The sequence below is a fragment of the Mobula birostris genome, chromosome 6 (assembly GCF_030028105.1).
Source record: "Mobula birostris isolate sMobBir1 chromosome 6, sMobBir1.hap1, whole genome shotgun sequence".
In the NCBI taxonomy this organism is placed as follows: Eukaryota; Metazoa; Chordata; class Chondrichthyes; order Myliobatiformes; family Myliobatidae; genus Mobula; species Mobula birostris.
In genome coordinates this window covers 180,184,745-180,211,142 of record NC_092375.1, presented here as the reverse complement: position 1 = coordinate 180,211,142, position 26,398 = coordinate 180,184,745, and the positions used below count along the sequence as shown (strand labels likewise).

Sequence of the window (26,398 nt, the reverse complement as noted above, 5' to 3'; positions counted from 1 at the left end):
TGACATCGGACGCTTAGGGGGCATGGTTAAATATTTCAAGTGCAAATCACTGCACCATAGGTAAAACCAACAGAAGTTTAAGATCGCGCATCCACACATTGCCAAAACCAATGCGAGAGCGGCGGGAGAGAGATTGTGAGGCGCGCGCACCTGACTTGTATTGGCGGGAAGGCAGTGCTCCTCGCATAACTGTGAGTTTTGGATGCATACAACGAGACGTTGGTAGAAATAGGTTCCTCGCATAACTGTGAATCCGCATTGTCTGAAGACGCATATAACGAGGATAGGGTGTATGGCAAATTCTTCACCTGAAGTGGCTGATGCTTGACTGAGGACACTGTACATTTCAAATTGGTAGTCATGTATGCTTGGAATAATTCAGTATGGTACAAACAATCCTTTACACTAACATGGATTACTTCAACATTATTCCAAGAGCTTTCATGCTGAATTGATGTATGTGAAAGGTGTATTTTTAATTGGCTTTTTGTTTTAAATATTTTGTGCCTGAACTGACTTTGACTTGACTTTATTACTTACTTCCTTCACGTACCTGAGTAAAAATCTTTATGTTACGTCTCCATCTAATGTGCAATTTATAGTAATTTATAATAAATAGTAGGTACAACAGGACAGTCAATATAACATAAATACTATTATATCAGCATGCATTAATCAGTCTGATGCCTGGTGGAAGAAGCTATCCTGGAGCCTGTAGGTTTTGGCTTTAATGCTGTGGTACTGTTTCCTGGATGGTACTAGCTGGAACAGTTTGTGGTTGGAGTGACTCTGGTACCTCAATGATCCTTCGGGCCCTTTTTACACACCTATCTTTGTAAATGTACTGAATAGTGGGAAGTTCACATCTACAGATGCGCTGGGCTGTCTGCACCACTCTCTGCAGAGTCCTGTGATTAAGGGAGGTGCAGTTCCCATACCAGGCAGTGATGCAGCCAGTTAGGATGCTCTCAATTGTGCCCCTGTAGAAAGTACTTGGGATGTGGGGACTCATGCCAAACTACTTCCAACCATCTGAGGTGAAAGAGGCACTGTTGTGATTTTTTTTCACCACACAGCCAGTATGTACAGACCACATGAGATCCTTGGTGATGTGTATGCTGAGGAACTTAAAGGATTCCTTGTGCAGGATTCTCTATAGGTTAATTTGCAGGTTGAGTCTGTGTTGAGGCAGGCAAATGCAAAAGTCAAATCTTTATGTATATTTAAGGCAGAGGTTGATAGATTCTTGATTAATCAGGTTATGAAGGGATTTGGGAAGAAGGCAGGAGATTGGGGCTAAGAGGAAAAATGGATCAACCATGATGAAATGGCAGGGCAGTCTTGATGGGCCAAGCGGCCTAATTCTTCTCCTATATCTTATGGTCTAATGACATTTCAAAATGGAAAGTTCCACAAGGCACTAGGAAGGTTTCTAGGCAACGTGTGGGTCTCTGCATCACAGACCGTTCTAAGAAGTGAACTCCGATGTGTAAGGAACAGAAGTGAATGAAAATTAGAAAAACACCACATAAAGTGAAAAATGAAGATCTCGATCGTGTATTGAAAGAGAGGATTCATCAGCACTGGAGTGAACATATGCTGTTTAATGGTATGCTGATCATGAAACAAAGGAAAATCCATCACGACGAACTGAAAATTGAAGGTAATTGTGAACATCCTGCAGACTGGTTGCAGAAATTTAAGAAAAGGCACGGCATTAAATTTTTAATTTAAATTCACTGACTTATTGGCAGAAGGCAGTGGAGCTGCTGGGCTTTAGTCGTAGGGGAGGACCAGGCCTCAAGCCGCGGTGTCGCCTGTTAACAACTGCCCAGAAGAGAGGCGTCAAGTGTCGGTGCACTCCACCAGAGGCGGCGTGACACAGCGTCTGAGCTGGAGTCAGTGCTGAGCTGTAGTGCTCACTCAGCAGAAGACGAGATATATTTTGTTTGCCAGTTTCTGCAACATTCACGGACTCACAAGTCTTGGACTTGTTTTTTGTGTGTGACTATATTTTACTGATATCTTGTATGCTATATGTGCCCTGTGCTGTGTATAACTGTTGGTACTGTGTGTTGGACCTTGACTGCTGTTTATTTTGCTGTTTTCATGTATGGTTGAGTGACAATTAAGTTTGAACTATTTTAAATTGTTAAAGATTTTAAAACTTTTTTTTGAAGATAGTGTCTGCTGACCCCGAAGCCACAGAGAAATTCTTTGTGTTTGTGAAGATTGTCATTGATGAAAATATAACACCAGAACATTCTAGCCAACAAATCTGATTGTCTTTATACCTTACATAAAACCTAAAAAATGTAAAATGCAGCTATAGTGGACTAAAACCTTTTAATCAATACACGGCATCATGGATGGAGACTGAAAGCCTGCTGTAGTTCAACAGCTGATTCAGGTATACTCCCAATGTTGATATGTGGCTTTTGTTACCCTGCACACATTATATTTTCAATATATTAATGGTATTTAATCATTTTTACTGTTAGGCACGTGTGTGATGAACAAGTGTAAGATAAAGATTGCTTACCGGTAGCACATTAATTCTGGAGTCGGAAATGATGGCGACCCCAAGCTATCTTAATATATATTCCGAAATCCGAAACACTTCCAGCCCCAAGCATTTCAGATGAGGGCTACTCAACCTATACTTCCTTACTGAGCTGGGAGAGAAGATAAGACCAAGGTTGAACATCTTCTAAGAAAGACTGCAATCTCAAATGTGTATTACTGCATCTTTACAGCAACATCTTAAGATTGCTCCTCAAGACTTTGGAGGGAGGCTTAAACTCTCAAACTTCTCACTCCGGTGAATGCTACCAATTTAGCATGCCCTGCCCAATGAAGTATTGTGTCCTTTTTCAGATAAACACTTGAGTTGTCATCAAAGTCGATATAAATTTAATATCAAAGTACATCTATCTTGAGATTTATTTTCTTGCAGGCATTTACAGGAAAATAAAGAAATCCAATAGAATTTATGAAAAACCTTACATTAACAAAGACAGACAAGAAACCAATGTGCAAAAGAAGACAAATAGTGATTTGCTTGTACTATAGCAGATAGATGTAGGTCCAGTTTTTGAACGTGTTGACCATCGCACAACAATATTCCCACGCATCTAACTGGTCAAGACCTTGATTCGGTAATGAAACTGGAGCCCAGCCTCTACTAGATAGGGTGCCACACCTGTACACCAACGTGGAAGCACTCGGGTCATAACCCTACTCTAAGTGCGTGCTGATGGTCCCCATCCACAAATGCAAACGGATGCAAGCTCATGCTTTTGCCTAAATCTTTGAGCACCATTCCCCAAGCGAGCTAAAGCTGGGAGCAATTACTGCTTAATGTCAGCTCTCAGGTTGTGGGAAGTGTCAGAGAAGGAATGAGGAGGAAAAAGAATGATTGAAAGGGAAGCAGAGAGTTATCTGGTATCAGACTGAGCAGAAATAATGTGATTGATTTCCACTATTTCTATGTTACAGAAAGGATCAGTTACCCTCTTTGTCACCATTATCACACATTAAGTGGGGCCATGTGCAACTACTAAGCCAAGGAATATCAACTGGAAAGTTTCTCATGATCGATTGGTGTATTCTGGATACAATAAAATAATTTTTTTCTTACAAAGTTGAGGATGAAATTTGTGCAATGAGCAGCGAGAGTTTGAAATCAATGGTAAAAATGAAGGCACAAAATGTCATCTTGTAAATCCTGATGAAGGGTTTCAGCCTGAAATGTCACATCCTTAGATGCTGCCTGACCTGCTGAGCTCCTCCAGCACATTGTGTGTTGCTCTTGTAATGGCATTTGAAGTACTATTACAGAAAAGACAATGTCCTCTGAGGTACAAAATGCGAGAAATATTTGATAAGGTATGACACAGAAAGTTAATATAAGATCATGATATTTCATCAGAGTTGCTGCATCTTCTGAATTTTGTTTCTGCTTTGGTATTCAGTCTAGTTCTTTAAACCTTCTTGAAAGTGCCTTTATTCCTTTTAAAAAAAAATTCTGAGACTACTCCCTCATTGGCCATTCAGTGTCTGATAATTTGAGATGTAGCAGAAATGAAAATCATACAGTGAGGCCATATAATCTCATCATATTTTAAATGCATATTAGATAAATGTTGATTAAATTAATGTGAAAACATGATTTCATGCATTATCACAGTTCTGTCATATGCCCCTTAAACAGACATAATGTAAATTTCTATATGCAGGGAAGAGAAAACAATCTCTGATACTGTAATAGTATCAAAGGCATGTTTCAGAATCTTGGGATAAGGCATCTGACAATACTGTAACAAGGAAGGAATTTCATGCTGAGAATGCTTTGCACTGAATTTCATGAAGTTTCTGTTTAGCTGGACAAATAGCACTATTCATCCCTTTGCCTTCACAGATTCAGCTTGACCCACTTAATTGTTTGAGCAGTTTGTTTTTTTTTGCTCCAGATTTCCAGCACCTGCGGGCTCTTGTGTCTTCAGATAGACCTTGGCTCAGGAGGCCAGTGTTGATAGTATACAGCAGAATTTACCCACAGTTTGAAATTATTTTTAGTTGATGTATCTGAACACTATTGCAGGATGCTTGAATATTCCTGAAGTTAATGATTACACAAGTGCCTTAGTGCTAAATGCTTTATTCTAGGACTAACATCTTCAGTGGTATTTCTGTTCAGGTGAAAATTTTTCTTTATTACTTCAGGATCACTGTTTCCTAGCTTGCTGCTCAAATGAACTTCTGTATATTCTACATACAAGTATCTCGCTTGTGAAGCAACTAATCTTTTATGGCTACAAGCACGAAGTGCTGGAGGAACTCAGCAGGCCAGGCAGCATCTATGGAAAAGAGTCAACAGTCAACGTTTTGGTCCGAGACCCTTCGTCATGACTCATCAGGTCCTGCCTAAGGGTCTCAGCCCAAAACATTGACTGTTGACTCCTTTCCATAGATGCTGCCTGGCCTGCTGAGTTCTTCCAGCATTTTTGTGTGTGTCTCTTGGATTTCCAGCATTTGCGGATTTTCTCTTATTTGTCAATCTTATATGGCTGCCAACTTCAGATTTATAATTCCTGTTTTCATCCTCTGATTCCTTTTATGCTCTTCATTAATAATTCATGCAGTAAAATCCCATTACTTTTCGTTTCATCGACTGATGCCCATTGTGAATAATTTTTTAACGTTATTAGGAATTAAATTGGACCATTTTGGAAGCAAATGTTAAATGATTAACCATGACCACCTGAACCTAATGACCTAAAGTTCATTTTGCTTTTCAAATCAAGTCTCTGCATTTTATTGAATGTCCCTTTTTCTGAGGCTGTAGACACCCCTTCACAACTAAGGATGACTTGCTCCCACTTTGGTGTTGTGGATTGCTGAGGTAAATAACGAGGTTCGTGGGACCACGTGTACTTCCACAGATGAGTTCTAGTGACTTTGGAGTTGGAGATCATGAATTTGTACTGTTTATATAGGACTTCTGAAACCTGGACTCAAAGACCCCAATATCTTCCCACATGGTTTTGTGGTAAATGGTTATGGACCATAGATTACCTGAAGTCAGTGGGGATCTTTTCATATTGCTTCCTCTATGGGGCCTTCAAACATTTCCTCAAATCTTGTATTTGTCTGGTAATCTCTTTGAGGAATGGAGCTTGAAAAAGAGTGTACATTTTACGAATCTGATGGTGCAAACACATGGAATCAACGGGACATCTTTGGTGATGGTGCTTGGCCTCCTGAGTGTGCACAAATGCAAGCCCTGTTAGCACGCGTCTGTTCAACCACTGAGACTGGTTCTTGAGTGTAAACTCCAAACGATGAGAAGCTTCCCATTTGTCGCAAGGAAGAGCTTTGCTCCCACAGGAAGTGTGGTGGTAAGGTGCGATGCTGTCGCAGAAATAAATGGAAAAATGTGCTAAGGTAACGGTGGCTTGTTGGGTGCTGGGCTCCACTGAGTTGGATCTGCAGTGGTCCTCTTGTTTAAGATCATGAGTTGCGTGACACTGTAAAGCAAATATAAGGTCAACTGATATTTCGGACGAAAAGCCTTGATATGATAACTGCTCTGTACCTGTCTGCAGGAAACTGCAGAGTTTTAGACAGTTCTGCACATCACAGGAACCAACCTCCCTTCTATGGAATGTGTCGACATTTCTCACTCTCATTAAAGCAGCCAACATATTCAAAGACCTCACCCACCTGGACGTTCTCTCTTCTCCCCTCTACCATAGGCTCACAATAAAAAAAACCTGAAAGCAGAAACCACCAGGATCAAGGACAGCTTCTACTCCACTGTTATAGGATATTGAACAATTTCCCAGTACAGTAACATTAACCTCACAATCTACCTCGTTATGATCTTGCACCGTGCTGTCTACTTCCACTGCAAGTGGAAAGGGTGAGCAGTTTCAAATTCCTGGGTGTCAATATCTCCGATCTATTCTGGACCCAACATGTTGGTGCAGCTACAAAGAAGGCAGAGCAGTGACTATATTTCACCAGGAGTTTGAGGAGATTTGGAACATCAACAAAGACACTTGCAAGTTTCTACAGAGCATTCTAACCGGCTGCAGCACCGTCTGGTATGGGGAGTGGCGGGGTGGGGGGGAGTGGATGTGCTACTGCACAGGATCGAAATGTGCTGCAGAGAATTGTAAACTCAGTCAGCTCCATCACAGGCACTAGCCTCCATAGTATCCAGGGCATCTTGAAGGAGGGATGCCCCAAAAAGGCGACATCCATCATTAAGGACCCTTCTCTCCATCACCCAGGTTCTCATTGTTCTCATTGCTACCATCAGGAAGGAGGTACGGAAACGAAGGCACACATGCAACGATTCAGGAAAAGCTTCATCCCCTCTGCCATCCGATTTTTCTGGAAGGACATTGAACCCATGAACACTACCTCACTATTTTTATTTCTATTGTTACACTACTTATTTAATATATATTTACTGTAATTGACATTTTTTCTATTATTATGTATTGCAATGTTATGCTGCCATAAAGACAACAAATTTCATGACATATGCTGGTGATATCAAATCAAATTCTTTCTTTGTAGCTGTTATACTTTATTCTGTGTCCTGTTGTTGTTTTACTATGTACTACCTCATGCACTGTGGTGGTGGGGGGGTGGAATTAGCCCGTATGAACACGATGCAAGACAAAGTTTTCACTGTATTTCAGCACATGTGACAATAATAGGCCAATTCCAAAGTGTGAGCTAATGCATTTTAGGACACGAAATACAAGCCAGGCATGTACAGTAAATCATATGGACCTTAGGAGTTTTGATGTACAGCAGGACCTGTAGTTCATTGTTCCTGAAAAATGGTGACATGGGAGGCTAGGATTGTGAAGAAGTCATTTGGCACGCCTGCCGAATCACTCAATATAAGAGTTGGGGTGTCACATTGCAGCTGTGCAACATAGTAGTTAGGCTGCTTTTGGAGTATTGTGTCACTGCACTACTGTTGGGATGTGATGGTATTAGAAAGAACACAGAAGGTCTTCACTAGGAAGTCGTGTGGAATGTCCCAGGAGTAGCAGTTTAATAGTGATACCATTATTAAAAGCAAATTAAGGGAAAGAAGGGGGTGGAGACGTAAAGTTCTCAGGAAACTGGTGGCTGATGATAACTTGCCTGTTTCACTTGAAATGAGGGCTTAGATATTTTTTTTACATTCAGTTGGTTTCACAGTCAAGGCCTTGGTTTAACGTGTTAAAGGCAATCCCAGAAGTACAGCACTTGATTGAAGATGATGTTTTAGACCAGTGTGGTTTAAAAAAATATATCACTGCAGACAAACTTTTTCTGATGATGATCTTGTTGTGTAATGGTGATTAACACCAGAAATACAGAAATTTTGCTGAGAAAAGGCACAAGTTTGCCAAAGGCTGCTGACACATGCAGGATTTTGATTTGGCTTAACAGGAGCTTATCCCTTTGCCCTTTCTATTTGCCTAGCAAGCCAAGGTTTATTGTAATTACAATTCATAATTTAAAATTTTTCTTCATTTGTAGCCTTTTCTTAAATTACTGATCTCAACTTCCTTGAGCTGAGCACTCATGTTTCCTCCCACATCTACCACGGTTATTTGATATTATAAATGGTTCTCGCTTCTCTAATGCTGGTCTCCAACTTTTAAAAATTCTCTCTCCTGGGAGAAGGTGGGAGGACACTGTCTGCTATGTCTTTACAGATTTACAAAAAACACCATCCTTCCATTTTAATAATCTGTTGCCTCCCGAGTCATCTGTGTTTCCTGTACATCTAAATTTGAAAGTGTCCCAATGGTTAATTCACTGTCACAACACTGGTATGACACTACTGAGAGTAACAAATGGCACCTTCTGATTATCACTGCTGTGCATTGTACCTGGCAAGGTCCAGGGTTCGAATCTGACCAGCTCCTTGCATACCTTCCATTTGTGCTGGGCTGAGCATCGAGCCAGCAGTCAGCCTCATAAAACAGACAAAACGCAAAAGGAATTGTAAAGTTGCTGCCCAAGGTGCAGGGAGAAACTTGTGATTGTTACTGTGATGCCTTGTACTTCCTCTTCCTTCACAATCTGTCTGCATCATAGTCAAAGACATCATTCTCTTTCATTCTGGTTGTGTTGCTAATATCTTCCTCTTCACAAAGATCACCTACTTCCACTACTGTGATGTTACTTTTATTGGCTTGCCTCAGTTTAGTTTTGGCCTAATCTAATCCCAATTTAAATCCTACAGTGGCCTTTTCCTTGTCTCTCTTTGGACCTCATGCTAATCCTAAACAATAATTCAAATCTTAACTCCTTTACGTTCCACATTTTCTTTGCTCTGGCATTGTTCCCGCCACTGCATGTGGGGAGTTTGTACGTTCCCCCCCCCCCCGTGACTGCATGGGTTTCCTCCGGGTGCTCCAGTTTCCTCCCACAGTCCAAAGACTTGCCAGTTAGCAGGTCAATTGGTCATTGTAAATTGTCCTGTGATTAGGCTGGGGTAAATCGGGGGATTGCTGGGCAGTGCAGTTCGATAATAAATAAAAAGAATTCAATCCAGCTCAACCCTTAGCTCTGCAATTCCTCTCTGAGATCTCACTTGCTCTTGCTCTTCACGGGGACATTTCTTAAAATATAGCCCACTGAACAATCTTTCAGCCACTTGTAGTGTCATGTCTTCAGTTTGCATTCAATTTCTGTCCTTGGTGCGCTTTTGTGACATCCTATGGCTAATTTTCTAATGTTAAGGCACCATTTCTCTTTCACCAAGCAGTTTCTCAGTTATCCTCATGTTTCCTGTTTGTTCAATATCAATTTTTGTCTGAATCCTCCCCTGTGTGGTGGCTTGTATGTATTACATCATATCAAGAATCATCTTTATTCACGATATACATTTGCATTTATCAGGAATATGTTGTGTGTTGGTCAAGATGTGACATGTAACAAAAACAACATTCAACAATTATAAATAATTACATAAAAATAGTTAGGGGTTAAAGGGCAGATCTGGAATAAAATGTGCATAAATACGTAAATGCCAGCATGTATTTAGAATATAAACAGCACTATCAGAAGTGGTTTAAAGTGTCTACTGGCATGGTTGATCAGATTAACTGCCTGGGGGAAGAAACTTTAAAGATGGCATGGTTTTTATTTTAAGAACTCAGTAGGGCTTTCTGGAAGGGAGCTTTTGCAAAAGCTGTTTGTAGGGTGGGTAGTATCCGCAGTGAATTTTTTTTCCTGCCCACTTCTTTGTCCTGGGTGCGTACATGGCCTGCAGTGATGGACAACTGCAGCCAGTAAGCTTTTCTGTTGATCTGACAGTTTGCTGCACTTTTTTGTGTACCGAGAGAGGACACTTACACCCAACCAGATAGTAATGGCTGATGTGAGGTTGCTGTCCGTGATGGCAGTGTAGAATTGCACTAGTAAAATGGAATTTTTACCGGCTGCTGCAAGAGGTTCATTTTCTGCTGAGCCTTTCTGTTAGTGAGGTCCTGTGAAATAATGATGCCCACAGACTTGAGCGTAGAAACAGTGCTAACTGTAGAGTTGTTGATGAATGACTGGAGAAGGAGATGTATGGCATTTTTTTTAAAGCATGTTAAAGCTATAAGTTCATGTTCTTGTGCTTTTTTTTGGGAAGATAAAAATGCATGTCAGTTATTTAGCATAAATTTATTTAGTGATTATTTTTTTCTCGCTTGCACTACTTTCCTTCTTTAGGCCAAACGAGATATGACCCAGTCTACCAAGTTACTATTAGTCTTTGAATCTTGTTTGACATGTACAGAAAACAAATCTCAAGATCACTTGAGTACTTTCCTCAGGATCGGGAAAGAGACTTTCTAACTAGAAATGTGCAATACATGGAAAAACAGGAAAGTTAAAATTAACATTAGATCAAATGAAAAAGCTTATACAGTTGTCTGTCACCTCCTGGGTCCCCTTCTTCCTGTTCTCCCATGGTCCACTCTCCTCTCCTTTCAGATTCCTTCCTCTCCAGCCATTTACCTTTCCCACTCACCTGGCTTCACCCGTCACCTTTCAGCTAGCCTCCTTCTCCTCCCCTCCCCTCACCTCTTTATTCTGGCATTTCCCCCTTGTATTGAGAGCATCCTGAGCAGCTGCATCACGGCCTGGTTTGGAAATTGTACCACCTCGGATCGCAAGACCCTACAGCGGTTAGTGAGGTCGGCTGAGAAGATCATCGGGGTCTCTCTTCCCGCCATCACAGACATTTACACCACATGCTGCATCCACAAAACAAATAGCATTATGAAGGACCCCACGCACCCCTCATAAATTCTTCTCCCTCCTGCCATCTGGCAAAAGGCACCGAAGCATTCAGGCTCTCACAACCAGACAGTTTCTTCCTCCAAGCCATCAGACTCCTCAATACCCAGAGCCTGGCTTGACACTGACCAACTATACCCTCTACTGTGCCTATTGTCTTGTTTATTGTTTATTATTTATTATTATTGTAGTGCCTGCACTGTTTTGTGCACTTTATGCAGTCCTGGATAGGTCTGTAGGCTAGTGTAGTTTTTGTGTTTTTTCTTACGTAGTTCAGTGTAGTTTTTGTATTGTTTCATGTAGCACCATGGTCCTGAAAAATGTCTCATTTTTATTATGTTCTGTACCAGCAGTTATGGTTGAAATGACAGTAAAAAGTGACTTGACTTGACTTCGTTACCAGTCCTGAGGAAGGGTCTTGGCCTAAAACCTCAACTAGTTGCTCATTTCTATAGATGCTACCTGACCTGCTGAGTTCCTCCAGCATTTTGTGTGTGTGGCTTTGAACTTCTAGTATCTGCAGATTTTCTTGTCTTTATACAGCTGCTGATATGAACTGGAAGCTAGCAGATTGTGAAAGTGAATTCTGCAAAGGAAGGTTACAAGGATATGGCAAGGGAAAACAGAATGGGAGGAATAAGGAAACCAACAAAAAGATTGTACAGTCAAAACTTCAATAGTTGTGGGACAAAGGAAAAGATTAACAAATTAATTTGGGTGTCTTTCAGGCAGGCAGGGGAAATTGTAGTTGGAAACAAGAAAGTGGCAGGGAAATTTAGAATAAATAGATAAAATTAAGAAATTAAGAGCAAAAAGATAGATTGAAGCTTTATAAAACTCTGGTTAGGCCACAGTTAGAGTACTGTGATCAGTTCTGGTCTCCTCATTATAGAACAGATTTAGAGCGGGTGTAGAGATTTATCAGGATGCTGCCTGGATTAGAGAGCATATTTTATGAGGATAGGCTGATCAAGCTAGGCCTTTTCTCTATGGAGCAAAGGAGGATGAAAGGTGTGCAAAATGATGAGAGCAGACATCCCACCTCCCCCGGAACTTCCAGGAGTCTCCCGCATATTAATAGTGGCTCCCTGATGCCAGCAATTTATATATAATATCATGGAAATCAATTTTTTTTGAGAGCGAGCGAGAAAAAAGCAAGAGAGAGCACGAGAGCGACCACGAGAGAGAGCGAGGGAGAAAGCAAACAAGAGAGGGAGAGAGAGCAAGCGAGAGCGCTTGAGAGCGCGCGAGCGACCGAGGGAGAGAGAGAACGAACGAGAGAACGTGAGAACGCCATTGCAGAGTGTTCCAAAAAAAAATAATACGTACGTCACCCCAGACTACACTAAAGTGTACCCCTACCTAATAGGGGTCAAAATAATGACAGTGTTGCTTGCTGCACTGTTTGCAACAATGACTTTTCTATTGCCCATGGTGGGTGAAGACTGTAAAAGACATGTTGAGGTGAGTTTAACAGGTGTCATTTGTTCATTAGCATAGCTAACGTTATTTAAACTAGCTGGCCGGCTGCTAAGGAGCTACTCTATTGCAGACATCCCACTTCTCCCGGAAGTCTCCCGCAAATTGATGGTACTACCTCCCTGAAATCAGTTTTTGCAGGGTGGTATGTCTGTAAAAGGCATACATAAGAGTTGTCAGCCAATGATTTTTTTTTTGCACAATGGAAATGGCTAGTATGAGAGGGTAAAATTTTAGGGTGATTGGAGGAAAGTGTGTGGGAGTTATCAGAGGTCAATTTTTCTGTTTTTTAAACAACGCAGAGTGGTGGGTGCAAGGGTAGTGCTTCCAGGAGTGGGGGCAAAATCAGATGCATGAGGGACATTCAGGAAGTTCTTAGCTAGACAATGGATGAAAGAAAAATGGAGTGGTATGTAGGAGGGGAGGGTTTGATCGATCTGGGGAGCAGGTTAAAGGGTCTGCACACATTGTTGGCCAAAGGGCCTGTACTTTGCTGTGCTATTCTGTGTTCTAATTAATGTTATTGATCACGCAGAATTGATTATAATACCCTGGCTGGTGCCTGACCTATTCAAGGATTTCTCTATATGATACAGCTGTGTTGTTTATACTATACATTTTTTTTTCTGTTTCAGGTACGGCAAAATAGTATCAACAAAAGCCATTTTGGACAAGACTACTAATAAATGTAAAGGTATGTTAATGTTTGCTGCATTAATAATTTGGAGACAGGAATTCATTGTGTCAGCTGCTTTCTAGATGTTCACCACTCTCTGTCCTGTGTCGTGTTCTTTAAGGTAGATACCAACCTACCTTCAGAATAATAATTTTCTTGTACCTTCATGCATTATTTCTGGTTACATTGAAGACCCTGTTTTCAGGTTGTGCTGTGTCACTTTTCAGGATAATATAAAATTTTATTATATTTTAGTCACTCTATTACCCGAAGGTTGCAGATAAGGCAAGGCTAAATTTAAAGGTGGTAAATGAGAATGAACGTCAGGACATAAATTAATAAAATAACCAGACATATCCAACCAGCATCCTCTTTGACTTTCTGCCATCAGGCAGGAGACTCCGATGCACAAAGACAAGAACGGTCAGGATGGAAACAGTTTCTTCCCTCAGGCCATTCGGCTTCTGAACTCCCTGCTGCATCGCATTTGTGAAGTGGTCACTGATTATTTTGTTCTGTACCCGACAATATTTAATTTAAGCACTTTATTTATGTGCAATTCATCTGTAGATCTTATTCTTACTTTTTTAAGTTATTGTGTGTTATATGTGTGCTGTGTGGAGAAACGTCTCGTTTGGTGGTAGTTACGTATATAGTTAAATCACAAAAAAATTTATATGGCTGTTAACATTTAATGCAGAAGTGTTATAATTCACTTTGACAGGAAGAATGAGGAGAATTGAAATGGACGTGATGACACAATTTCAGGGGTGCAGATAAACAAGAATTATTTATAAAATACAGGATTTTATGGGCTATTCTTCAACTGTTGCATAATTATGCATCACATTGAATCTCTGATCCCTCCCTCATCTATTGTCATCAATATTGTATCCCTTTCTCTGATAAATAGCATTCACTTGAAGACGTTAATGTTATTTACCTAAGCTGCTCATTATGGTGGTGAGATGGACATTTTCCAGGTGAAGAGGTTTCTCCTGGACTTAAGACATACTGTATTTAGTGTTCCAAGTTCTAGTCAACCTTACATATAAATCTCTCTGTTACCTAGCCTGTCAGATATTTTCATAATCTTGCTGACACTTATCTGGTAGTATTTCAATCATCTCTATTCCAGAGTCAATTATTCTTGAAACTTTCCCTGTAGATGTTGATAAATCTTTTGTCTCACCTTTAGCACTTCTATTTTTAGAAAGTCAGGGAGTGAGTATTATCACAGTGGTCACCATGCAAAACGTAAAACATACAGATCATATTACTATCCTGTTCCTTGCTTTAGCATATGCTCTGTTTAAATAGATTGTTTAAAAAGAAATTGCGTTAAAACCCAAATCTGCCCAAATTACCAAATTGCTGGAGAGGGAGCAATATTCCTCAGGCCATGAGGCTTCTGAACTCCCTGCTGCATCGCATGTGAAGTGTCACCGATTAAAGTAGAAATTGACATTAGTAAGATCTGTCCACTAAGAGTCCTTGAACTTTCTACAGAAGCAAAATGTATGGAGATCGTGTCTTCAGAGTAAATTGAGACAACAGATGATACATCAAAGGGCAAGTATGTGGTATTTTGTGAGAATGAAGTCCTTTGATTACTGGGAGGTGAAAGATTTAGTGTTGCTGTGACCTTTGCTCTAGGCAAATGTAGTTGACGTTCAGAAAATCTGAAAATCAACTGTTCATTGCACAAATTAGTTCAGATTTTAGTTATCCAAGTCCACCAATGTGATCATGCACCCAGGACACAGCTTCACATGAAGGCAAACATGAAATTAGGTTCGGAGATCAGAATCTCCTGCATATTTCTGACTACTATAAGCCTACGGACTCTCACAGCTATCTGGACTATTCCTCTTCTCACCCTGTCTCTTGCAAAAATGCCATCCCCTTCTCGCAATTCCTCCATCTCCGCTGCATCTGCTCTCAGGATGAGGCTTTTCATTCCAGGACGAGGGAGATATCCTCCTTTTTTAAAGAAAGGGGCTTCCCTTCCTCCACCATCAACTCTGCTCTCAAACACATCTCCCCCATTTCACGCACATCTGCTCTCACTCCATCCTCCCACCACCCCACTAGGAATAGGGTTCCCTGGACCTCACCTACCACCCCACCAGCCTCTGGGTCCAACATATAATTCTACGTAACTTCCGCCACCTCCAACGGGATCCCACCACTAAGCACATCTTTCCCTCCCCGCCCTCTCTGCTTTCCGCAGAGATCGCTTCCTTCGCGACTCCCTTGTCCATTCGTTCCCCCCTCCCCACCGATCTCCCTCCTGGCACTTATCCTTGTAAGTGGAACAAATGCTACACGTGCCCTTACACTTCCTCCCTCACCACCATTCAGGGCCCCAGACAGTCCTTTCAGGTGAGGCGACACTTCACCTGTGAGTCGGCTGGGGTGATATACTGCGTCCGGTGCTCCCGGTACGGCCTTCTATATATTGGTGAGACCCGACGCAGACTGGGAGATCGTTTTGCTGAACACCTACGTTCTGTCCGCCAGAGAAAGCAGGATCTCCCAGTGGCCACACATTTTAATTCCACATCCCATTCCCATTCTGATATGTCCATCCACGGCCTCCTCTACTGTAAGGATGAAGCCACACTCAGGTTGGAGGAACAACACCTTATATTCTGTCTGGGTAGCCCCCAACCTGATGGCATGAACATTGACTTCTCAAACTTCCGCTAATGCCCCACCTCCCCCTCGTACCCCATTCGTTTTGTGTATATATATATATATATATATATATATATATATATATATATATATATGTTTATATATACACATTCTTTTTTTCTGTCTCCTTTTTCTCCCTCTGTTCCTCTCACTATACCTCTTGCCCATCCTCTGGGTTCCCCCCCACTTTTCTTTCTCCCTAGGCATCCTGTTGCATGATCCTCTCATATCCCTTTTGCCAATCAACTGTCCAGCTCTTGGCTCCATCCCTCCCCCTGTCTTCTCCTATCATTTCAGATCTGCCCCTCCCACTTTCAAATCTCTTATTAGCTCTTCTTTCAGTTAGTCCTGACGAAGGGTCTCGGCCCGAAATGTCGACTGTACCTCTTCCTAGAGATGCTGCCTGGCCTGTGCATTCACCAGCAACTTTTATGTGTGTTGTGTATTTCAGTATTTGTAAGGGATGTATAATAAACTTTACTTTCCAGGTGGTTGGTGCAGAAAGAATCCCAAAATGTCGGCCAGACTGCGGAAGGAACAATTGTTGGGATCAAATGTGTGATGTGCGGGGGAAGGGTGGCAGGGTGCTAGGTGATCAGGGTATTGTCTGCAGACCTGAGCCTGTAGTGCCCAAGGCGATAGTCATGTGATGGGTCAAACTGAACAAAGGATCGATCCAGGTAGGGCTGGAGAGAAGTGACCAGGGTTTAAAAGATTGAGGACAGCAGTGGATCTGGGCTCACCACAGGTTAGGTTGTGCCTGATGCTGTGGATCAATTGGAATGAGGCATTGCTGTTAAACAGGCTCAGCCGTGCTTCCGAGTGACTTAGCAATAAAGTGTGTTGTGTGCAGCATTGCATGTGCAAGGCTAACTTCTACTGGATCTGCAAGTGGTCCTCAGCTTTTGGCAGAACAGGTGGAAGCCTGCATCAGAAAGTGGATCCTTTCATTAGCAACCCCATTTTTAAACCCTCCTAGGTTACGTTTAGTAAGTTTTTATATTTATAGCAATTTTCAAATTGCTACAGGAGTATTTTTGTTACTGTCATGCATACATTTCGAACCAAGGTGCTCATTTATCTGTCACTCCCAGTGAGGATTAATAGATAGGTATGTAAATGTATTATTAACCTTTGTATCACAAACAAGAGAAAATCTTCAGATGCTGGAAATCCAAGCAACACACACAAAATGCTGGAGGAACTCAGCTGACCAGACAGCGTCTATGGAAGAAAGTACAGATGGTGTTTCAGGCCAGTCTTGCCTTAAGGTCTCAACCTGAAATGTCGATGATACTTTTTTCTATAGATGCTGCCTGGCCTGCTGAGTTCCTCCAACATTTTGTGTGTGATTAAACTTTTGTATTGTGTTTTCACAACTGTTATAGTAAACTTTAAAACACAATTTCAGAATCAGTCATCATTAAACTCTCACTTTGTGGTCTGTGGTTATACTACTTCAGGCTTGTGCCTTTTGAAGTATCTCTGAACTTGCACGGAGGTTGAAAATTCTCTTGTTAGAAACGGCAAATCTCAATGCAGTGTGAACATTGAAGGTGTTGCACACAATTTTGATGTATTAAAGCACACACATTGGAATGGTAATGTGGTTTTAAATCAATTCTACAACTTTCCGCTCAGACATTGTGCATTTTTTTTTAAAAAGTATGTCTATCTAAACTTGCAGAATTCTAGTAAAATTGTTAAATAAGTTCACAAATTCTCTGCTATGTGGGTCACTCAAACAGTTCAAACTTGCAACAGTTAACATGGCTTAACTTAACATAATTTAAGTAATTTTAATATGAACATATTCTTTGTAAAATGAAAGTTCAAACTGAATAGATCAACATGAAATCAAAGGTATACAACTCTGAAATTCTTTAATTCTCTGGATAGCCACGAAACTAAGAAAGAAAAGAAAAGCAGCACAATCGTGAACCCGTAGATCCTGCTTTCCTGCAAAAAAAAACAAACTAGAATGGAACAGGCACATCAATCTCCAAATCCCTCCTCACAAAAAAATGATCAGGGACATTGTCCCCTAAATCCCTCCTCCCACATAAAAAAAACAAAACAGATCAGGCACATCATTAACCCCTCCCCCCCCACAGTCCCTCCTCCAGTACAAAAAAAACGAACAAAACGGATCAGACTCATCATTCACCACCCCCCCCCCACCCCCAACGGTCCCTCGTCCTGCACAAAATGACAAACAAAGAGGATCAGGCACATTGACCACCCCTCCCCACTCAAAAGAACTAGAAGACTGGGCAAAAAAACACAGAATATAGAAACTATACGGCTGGGGGAGAAAAAAAAGAGTCTGTAGTCCAAATTCCACATAATCTCCAAACAGCAGAACACAAGATTGATCATATAATACAGCAGGGAAACCACTGAGCAATCAGATCTGTGCTGACTGTCATGCAGCATACAAACAGGCTCTGTGGACCACCTTGATCATGACTGTTGCTGGGGTTATGGTATATAGCAGATATTAATTTCAACAGCAAACGGTCTTCAGACCTGAATGTTAGATTGATTTTGAGCCCAGAAAAATGATGTTCTTGGAGCTGCAGGCTGGGGTCGACTGCAAACAAAGAAAAACTCCATTAACCTGAGATGTCTGCATATGCATGAATGCAGCCCAGAGTCAGTGGGGACTAAATGCATTTTGGGTGTCTGGAGTGTGGGTGTGAAGCTGGAAGTGTGTGAAAATTGTATGTAGTTACTTTTGATCTTTAGCATTTAAAAATGTCATGTAATATTGGGTCAGGCAGGCATCTTCCAAGATTGTCTCAAGTATGATTCCTGCTTGTTTGGCACAGCTTCAGTGATTTTGTTCATCGTCTCAACAATGAAATAGCTATCTCTATTCTAATCTTATTTTCCAGTTTTCTGTGCTTGGCCTTCTGTTCCAAAGTGTTTCAAGTGTTCATCTAAATACTACCAAACATTGCAAAAATAGATATTATCCACTTAGATATGGCAGTCAAACTGCTTATTCCATTTGTAAATGAGGTATGGCTAAAGTCTCTGTTCACTGTGAAAGAGAGAAAGCCACTCTTCAGGAAAGCAGTTTGAACAAACCACTGGTATTGATTGACCTAAGCGCTAACATCTGACATGGTTAAGTTGTTCCCAGCGGAGCTGACAGTGCTATAACCATAAAACCGTATAACAATTACAGCACGGAAACAGGCCATCTCAGCCCTTCTAGTCTGTGCCGAACTCTTACTCTCACCTAGTCCCACCGACCTGCACTCAGCCCATAACCCTCCATCCCATAACCCTCCATCCCTTTCCTGTCCATATATCTATCCAATTTAACTTTAAATGACAACATAGAAGCTGCCTCAACCACTTCTGCTGGAAGCTCATTCCACACAGCTACCACTTTCTGAGTAAAGAAGTTCCCCCTCATGTTACCCCTAAACTTTTGCCCTTTAACTCTCAACTCATGTCCTCTTGTTTGAATCTCCCCCACTCTCAATGGAAAAAGCCTATCCACGTCAACTCTATCCATCCCCCTCATAATTTTAAACACCTCTATCAAGTCCCCCCTCAACCTTCTACACTCCAAAGAATAAAGACCTAACTTGTTCAACCTTTCTCTGTAACTTAGGAGATGAAACCCAGGCAATATTTTAGTAAATCTCCTCTGTACTCACTCAATTTTATTGACATCTTTCCTATAATTCGGTGACCAGAACTGTACACAATACTCCAAATTTGGTCTTACCAATGCCTTATACAATTTCAACATTACATCCCAGCTCCTATATTCAATGCTCTGATTAATAAAGGCCAGCATACCAAAAGCTTTCTTCACTACCCTATCCACATGAGATTCCATCTTTAGGGAACTATGCACCATTATTCCCTGATCCCTCTGTTCTACAGCATTCTTCACTGCCCTACCATTTACCATGTATGTCCTATTTTGATTAGTCCTACCAAAATGTAGCACCTCACATTTTTCAGCATTAAACTCCATCTGCCATCTTTTAGCCCACTCTTCTAACTGGCCTAAATCCCTGTGCAACTTTGAAAACCTACTTCATTATCCACAACGCCACCTATCTTAGTATCATCTGCATATGTCATCACTATGTCATCACTTCATGAGGACCGGAATCTCAATTGGGAGAAATATATGAGCAGCTAATCAAGCAGCAATCAGATTGGAGTCTGATGGCATCAGATCAAACACGGACAGGGGAACCTACTGCCCTTTCCTCGGTTGATGAATCAGTCTTTCTCCGTATTGAATAACACTGGTAGTGCTGGAAGTATTCCAGGTCAGGGACTTCAGTGGTCGTCAGTGAGGGAAGGTTGGTAGTGCTGTCCCAGATGTATGTGTCGTGAAGCATTTGACTGCCAGGCTTGTGTCTGCAGCAGATGAACCAACTTAAGAGAAAAAATACAGTTGACAGTGTCCTCACCCATCTACAGATGTAACTGCCCCTGATAACATTCATAGAAGTGATAACCACATGGGTCATATGCGGTCAAAGGCCTCCTTTAACACAGAGGGCTCCTTCCAATGTGCTGTGTGACTCTACAGTCATGCTAAGTAGGATAGATGAGGATCAGATTTAGCAACTCAAAAGCTGGGCATCCTTGAGGAGCCAAGAACCATCAACAGCAGTTGAACTGTATACCACCCCAGTCAGTCATCTGATGGTTTTGAACATCCCTCAATCAACAATGACTGACAAAGGGGATGAACACTGATTCAGTGGAGACTGCAGAATGGCATGCTGAGAATGTCATCAGGCACACCTACAAATGTGATTCCAGCCTAATGAAGCTGCAAGACCTGCATTCTTAAAGATTTTAAACAAACACAAACACACGCACACACGCTAGCTAAGCAGTTTTGCAACCATCTGATCAGATTGAAGCTCTGCATTTCTGTCACACCAATGGTGAGTGATGGCTAACATAGGGGGATGGCTCTGATTATTCCCATCCTCATTGACCGGGAGGCAACATGCAAGCAGTAATGAGCAGGTTGAAATGTTTACAACCACGTTCAACTGCAGCTGATGACCCATCTTGCATTTCTCCTGAGATCCCACCATCACAGAAGCAGGTGCCCAGCCAATTTGATTTACCATCTTAAACCTTCTGGTTTAAGGTGGTGCTGGTGGAACTACTTGCCAGCAGCAAACAAAACAAACAAACTATTAACTACTTTATTAGTCACACTTCCTTGGGTAAACGGTCACTCAATCAATTGCCTGTAACCTCCCTCTTGGAGTTGAGCTTTTGAACCTGGCGTTATTGTGGTGTACACTGAAGTCTTGAAGGTGCATGATGGTTATGGCGTGCTATGTATGGGCCCAGTCGAGGTGGCTTGGCCTGGGCATGAGAGCGGAAAATGAGCCAATGTTTGGCATTGCAGGAGCAGACTTGGAGGTGATTTGATGTGGCAGAACCAAGTCAAAGTGAAGTTGAGGTGGAGCCAGGACCAGAGGTCAAGGGAAAGACCTGAGGCTTGATCAATTTAATCACCAGGCCAAATTAGAAAGGTAATCTTGGGGCCAAATCAAGGTAGCCATGCCCAGGGCCAAAAGCATATTGAAGTGGCAGGGCTCGAGTCTGTGAGTGAGGAATGACCCAATGTTTGGATGATTTAAGCACTTGGCCAGATTGAAAAGGTCATGGTGTCGGGGCTGGAGAAGATGGATGGGCCAGTTCAGCTCACTTTTCTGAAAGGTTTATTTGTTTCTGTGTGGAACTGAGGCTGTGGCCTGCAAGTAACAGGCTGCTGAATCGTCTGGCTCCCTAGCTTTGTGTCTGTGGACTCCAGACGTCCCACCCTGCAAAAACTCATTTCAGAGAGGTAGCACCATCAATTTGCAGGAGACTCCTGGAACTTCCGGGAGAGGTGGGATGTCTACAATAGAGTAGCTCCTGAGCAGCTAGCCAGCTAGTTTAAATAACATTAGCTATGCTAATGAATGAATGACACCTGTTAAACTCACCTCAACATGTCTTTTACAGTCTTAACCCACCAAAGGCAATAGAAAAGTCACGGTTGCAAACAGCACAGCGAGCAACACTGTCATTATTTTTGACCCCTATTAGGCAGGGGTACACTTTAGGGTAGTCTGGGGTGACGTACATTTTATATTTTTTTTGGAACACTCTGCCATGGCGCGCTCTTGCGCTCTCTGTCTCTCGTGGTCGCTCTCGCGTTCTCGCTTGCTTTCTCTCACTCGCTCGCTCTCAAAAAATTGATTTTCGTGATATTGTATATAATTTGCGGGCATCAGGCAGCCGCTGTTAGTATGCGGGAGACTCCTGGAACTTCCGGGAGAGGTGGGATGTCTGGGACTCACTTTCAGGAACTTCAATTCTGAATGCTATTTGCTTTACATTTATTATTTGCACAATTTGCTTTTTTTTACCCCTGCACATTGGGTGTTTGATGGTCTTTTTTTTAAACGGGTTCTATTAGGTTTCTTTTGTTTTTTGGCTGCTTGTAGAAAGACAAATCCCAAGGCTGTATATGGTACATATACTTTGATAATTAATGTACTTTGAACCGATATCAAGAAATGTCTAAGGAAAACGGATACAGTAGAGGCTGTGGAACATGATACCATCCCTAGAATTTTACCCAGAATTATCTGCCCCTCTAATCATGCTATTCCTATATACAGTAGTTATAACACTGCAATCTAATAGACAATGAGGGAAATTGTAAACAGATATCTTGTTTGCAAAAATCAGATTATTCCATTCTTGTTAATTATTGCCAAATGTTGACTGTGGAATGAATTTTCCCATCTTGGTTTTCAAGGTCCACTCCGGCATCACAGTCTCGGTCCAAAAGTAGTCGAAATTCGGAATTCCAGAGGTGGTGTTACAGTCTTGAAGTCAGGACTGTATTTGATTTTTTGAGCCAACAGGAGCCATAGTAAAACTGAAATCAATAGGCATCTGGTAGAAAACTTTCCACTGCTTGAACACTGTGCTGCACTTCGACCTTGAAATGAGTGAAGGCACTTCCAAAGAGCTGGCTAGTTGAAAGCTGCAGGGGTTCCCAAATAGAGATCCATAGACCCCTTGCTTAATGGTATTGGTCCATGGCATAAATTGAGATAGTAAATTGGGTGCCAAACAACAGAGCTGCTTTGCCTTGGATTGTCATGATTCTTGAGTTAATTGTCCTGTAGTTGCAGAGATAAGTGAAGAATATTCCGTTATGCTCCTGACTTGGACTTGGTAATTGATGGAAGGTTGTTGACGTGTTAGGAGAGAAGTTGGTCCCATCGAAAATCCTGCTTCCCCCAATGGTTCAATGACAAATCTTATTAGAGGAATTGGTGCTTTTTAAAAATTTAACATTTCATTAACGTTTTGAAATTTAACTAACATAGATGAGTAAACCATATTGTGTTCAATGTGGCTGATCAAATAGAGATGTGTATCTGAAGTAATTCCCTGTTATCTTTGATATCAGTATAATAGGACAGTAATAATATAACAGTTGATGATGGAACATGGCTGGAATGCATTAAGCAAAGCTATCCCTAGTGTTCTCCTTTTCTATTAAAATTGAGTATGATTTAGGTCAGAGGACCATCAATTTATTTGACTGCTTTATTAAATTTAATGTTTGAGATAATAGTGTATATTTAAACATGGACTCTGAAGTGTACAGCACAGGAACAAGCCATTCAGTCCACAGTGTTGTGTGGAACCAGCTAAAAAGCAGATCAAAAGCACCCAAACACTAATCCCTCATGCTTACACCATGTCCATATCCCTCATTCTTCCTTGCATCCATGTACCTATCCAAGCGTCTCTTAAAAGCCTCTAATGTATTTGCCTCTACCACCATACCAGGCTGTGCATTCCAGGTATCCATGACTTTGAGTAAAACTTGCCCCTCACATCCCACTTGAACCTATCCCTTCTTAACTTCAATGTATGCCCTCTGATATTAGACGGTTCAACCATGAGAAACTGATGCTCTGTCCGCTCTATCTATGCCTCTCATAATCTTGTACCCCTCTATCAGATCTCCCCTCAGCCTCTGACGCTCCAGAGAAAACCAACCTGGTTTATACACCCCCTTGTGATAGCGCATGCCCCCTAAACCAGGCAGCATCCTGTTAAACGGCTCCAAAGCCTCAACATTCTTCCTGTTGTGGAGCAATCAGAACTGTGTTGTGGATACTCCAGATGTGGCCTAACCAGTGTTTTATAAAGTTGCAACATAACCTCCTGACTTTTGAACTCAATGTCTCGATAAGGCAAAAGCATTCCATAAGCCACCTTAACCACCTTATCGACCTGTGTAGTCACTTTCAAGAGCTATGAACTTGGATCCCAAGATCTCTGCTCAGCAACACTGTTAAGGACCCTACACATAACAGTGTACGGTCTCCTGGCATTTGCCTTATTGAGGTGCAATACCTCACATTTACCTGGTTAAACTTCATCTGCTATTTCTCAGCCCGTGTCTGCAACTCATCTATATTGTGTGGTAATCTTTGCCAGTTTTTTACACGATGCACAGCTCCACCAATCTTGGTGTCATCCACAAATTTACAAACCAACCCATCTATATTTTCATCCAGGTCATTTTTATACATCACAAACAGCAGAGGTCCTGTAGAACTCCATTAATTGGAGACCTCCAGCTCAAATAAGATCCTTCCACTACTGCCCTCCGTCTTCCATGCATAAGCCAGTTCTGAATCCAACCAGCCAACTCGCTGCGGATCCCACGCATCTTAACCTTCCAGATTAGCCTCCCATGAGGGACTTTGTCAAACACCTTACTGAAATCCATGTGGACAACATCCACTGCCCTACCCTCATCAACCGCTCTTGCTATTTTGTCGAAAAACTCAATCGAGTTGGTAAGGTATGATCTGCTGTGCACAAAGCCATGCTGGCTCTTCTTATTGGGCCATGGGTTTCTAAATGCTCATGCATCCTATTCCTTAGAATTTCCTTCAGTAATTTCCATACAACTAACGTGAGACCCTGCAGTCTATAGTTCCCAGGATTTTCCATTGTTCCCAGTACAGGGAGTAAGCCAGAGATTACCACCTTGGAGGTCCTTCTCTTCAATTAATTTATCACGTAATTTTAAGAAAACTTGCGTAGATTGGATAAAGTGATAATTGTGCTCTGTTGAATTTCAGGCTATGGATTTGTGGATTTTGACAGTCCAGCTGCAGCTCAGAAGGCAGTGGCTGCCTTAAAAGGCAATGGTGTCCAAGCCCAGATGGCAAAGGTAACAACTTCAAAATTAAAATGGATATGATTACTAATTGGACCCTTCATATTTTAAAGCTAGAGATCACACAAGTTATAAAATTATAATGTTTACATTATTACCATCAGCATACTGTTATTAAATTTTATAATGAAGTTTTGTTTCAACCATTTTTGTAATATTTTCTCATTTAAAGTCAGCCTTAATGCAATTTTAAAAAATTCTATCAAACAAAAAAAGCATGTATTTTGTTTGTTCTGTGTTACTCCTGACATGTATAAAATCTGTTTCAGTTGTGATCCCTAATGTTTTTGGAAATGTTTTCTGAATGCTAAGATTTGTTAGGAATGTTTCCATTATTCAAAAAATTGAATTTAAAAATTTAGTCAAATTTGACATGAGTACTTGAAAGGGAAACCCTTTTGAAAATTTTAATTGTAAATAATAAAATTGATAAGTCATCGTGGCTATCCCTCGAGGTCGAGGATGGTTGTCTTCGTTCTGAAGAAGTGGCCCATAGAGCGAAGATGCCCGTGCGTGTATTTGGTTAACGTGTACTTGATGTTGCACTCCAAGAAGCACATGGTACTTCACAAATCAACTGACTGATTCTAATGGCATGGAAACCACGACGATTGGAGCTGATGGATTTGTTGCAGCCTTCATCCACCTTCACAGCCGTTGAGTTTGAAGTAACTTTGTCCACCTGTTCCACCATTGATGACTTGGTTGGATTGTTCTTTGTCAGGGACCTTACCGCCATGGGTGACCCTACCAGGAGCATAGCTCCAGACGGCATTGCTCTCGGGATCACAGGACCACACAAGCTTCTCCACCACAACAAGGTGACAATCCACGGAGAAGTAAGGGGAATACAGAAGATGAGGAGAAACATTTTTCAACGTTAAGAATATATTAGGTTAGAAGATGTACTACAAAGTTTTTAAACAAAATTATAGTACTGGGATGGATTTTGTATTAATGGACAGAAATTCAAGTGTAGGTACAAGAAGTTCATGTTTAAGCTGGGATGCCGTGACCAGTCATGTGCTGCAAGGATGGGTGTTGTTTACTCAACCGTTCACAAAATTGTTGATGTAGATGAGGAACCAAGTGTACTATGTGCTAATTTGTTGTGATCAGGCTGGATGGACATCTTCAATGTGAAGTGAATGCTTTGAAGCTTCAAAGAGTTATAGATTAGATTGTCTGAATAAGTAAGAACATTGTAGGTGGAATATTATGTGAGGGGGAAAATGAGGTCATGCACTTTGAAAAATATAGAAATGGAGTTTTTTTTAAAAAAAAATTTGGTACATGAAAATATGCTACTGTTAAGTGGACCATTGCGGGATCTTCAATCTAGATCAATGCAAGTAACATGTTTAGTACAGAACTAATGGGGAAGAAAAGTTATGTTGGCCTTCACATGGCAAGGGATTTGAGTACAAGTGCAGAGATGCCTTAGTTCAATTTTCTCA

General features: G+C 41.4%; 1 protein-coding gene across 3 annotated transcripts in view; it reads left to right on the top strand.

The window, feature by feature from the left end:
• Positions 1 to 26,398, top strand: part of LOC140199625 (RNA-binding motif, single-stranded-interacting protein 1-like) — a 215,447-nt gene that overhangs the window by 107,201 nt on the left and 81,848 nt on the right. For all 3 annotated transcript variants that reach the window (XM_072262018.1, XM_072262017.1, XM_072262019.1), the window contains exons 3-4: positions 12,927 to 12,985; positions 24,844 to 24,935. In XM_072262018.1, coding sequence (XP_072118119.1) covers positions 12,927 to 12,985; positions 24,844 to 24,935 — 151 coding nt within the window. The remainder of the gene's footprint in view (positions 1 to 12,926; positions 12,986 to 24,843; positions 24,936 to 26,398) is intronic.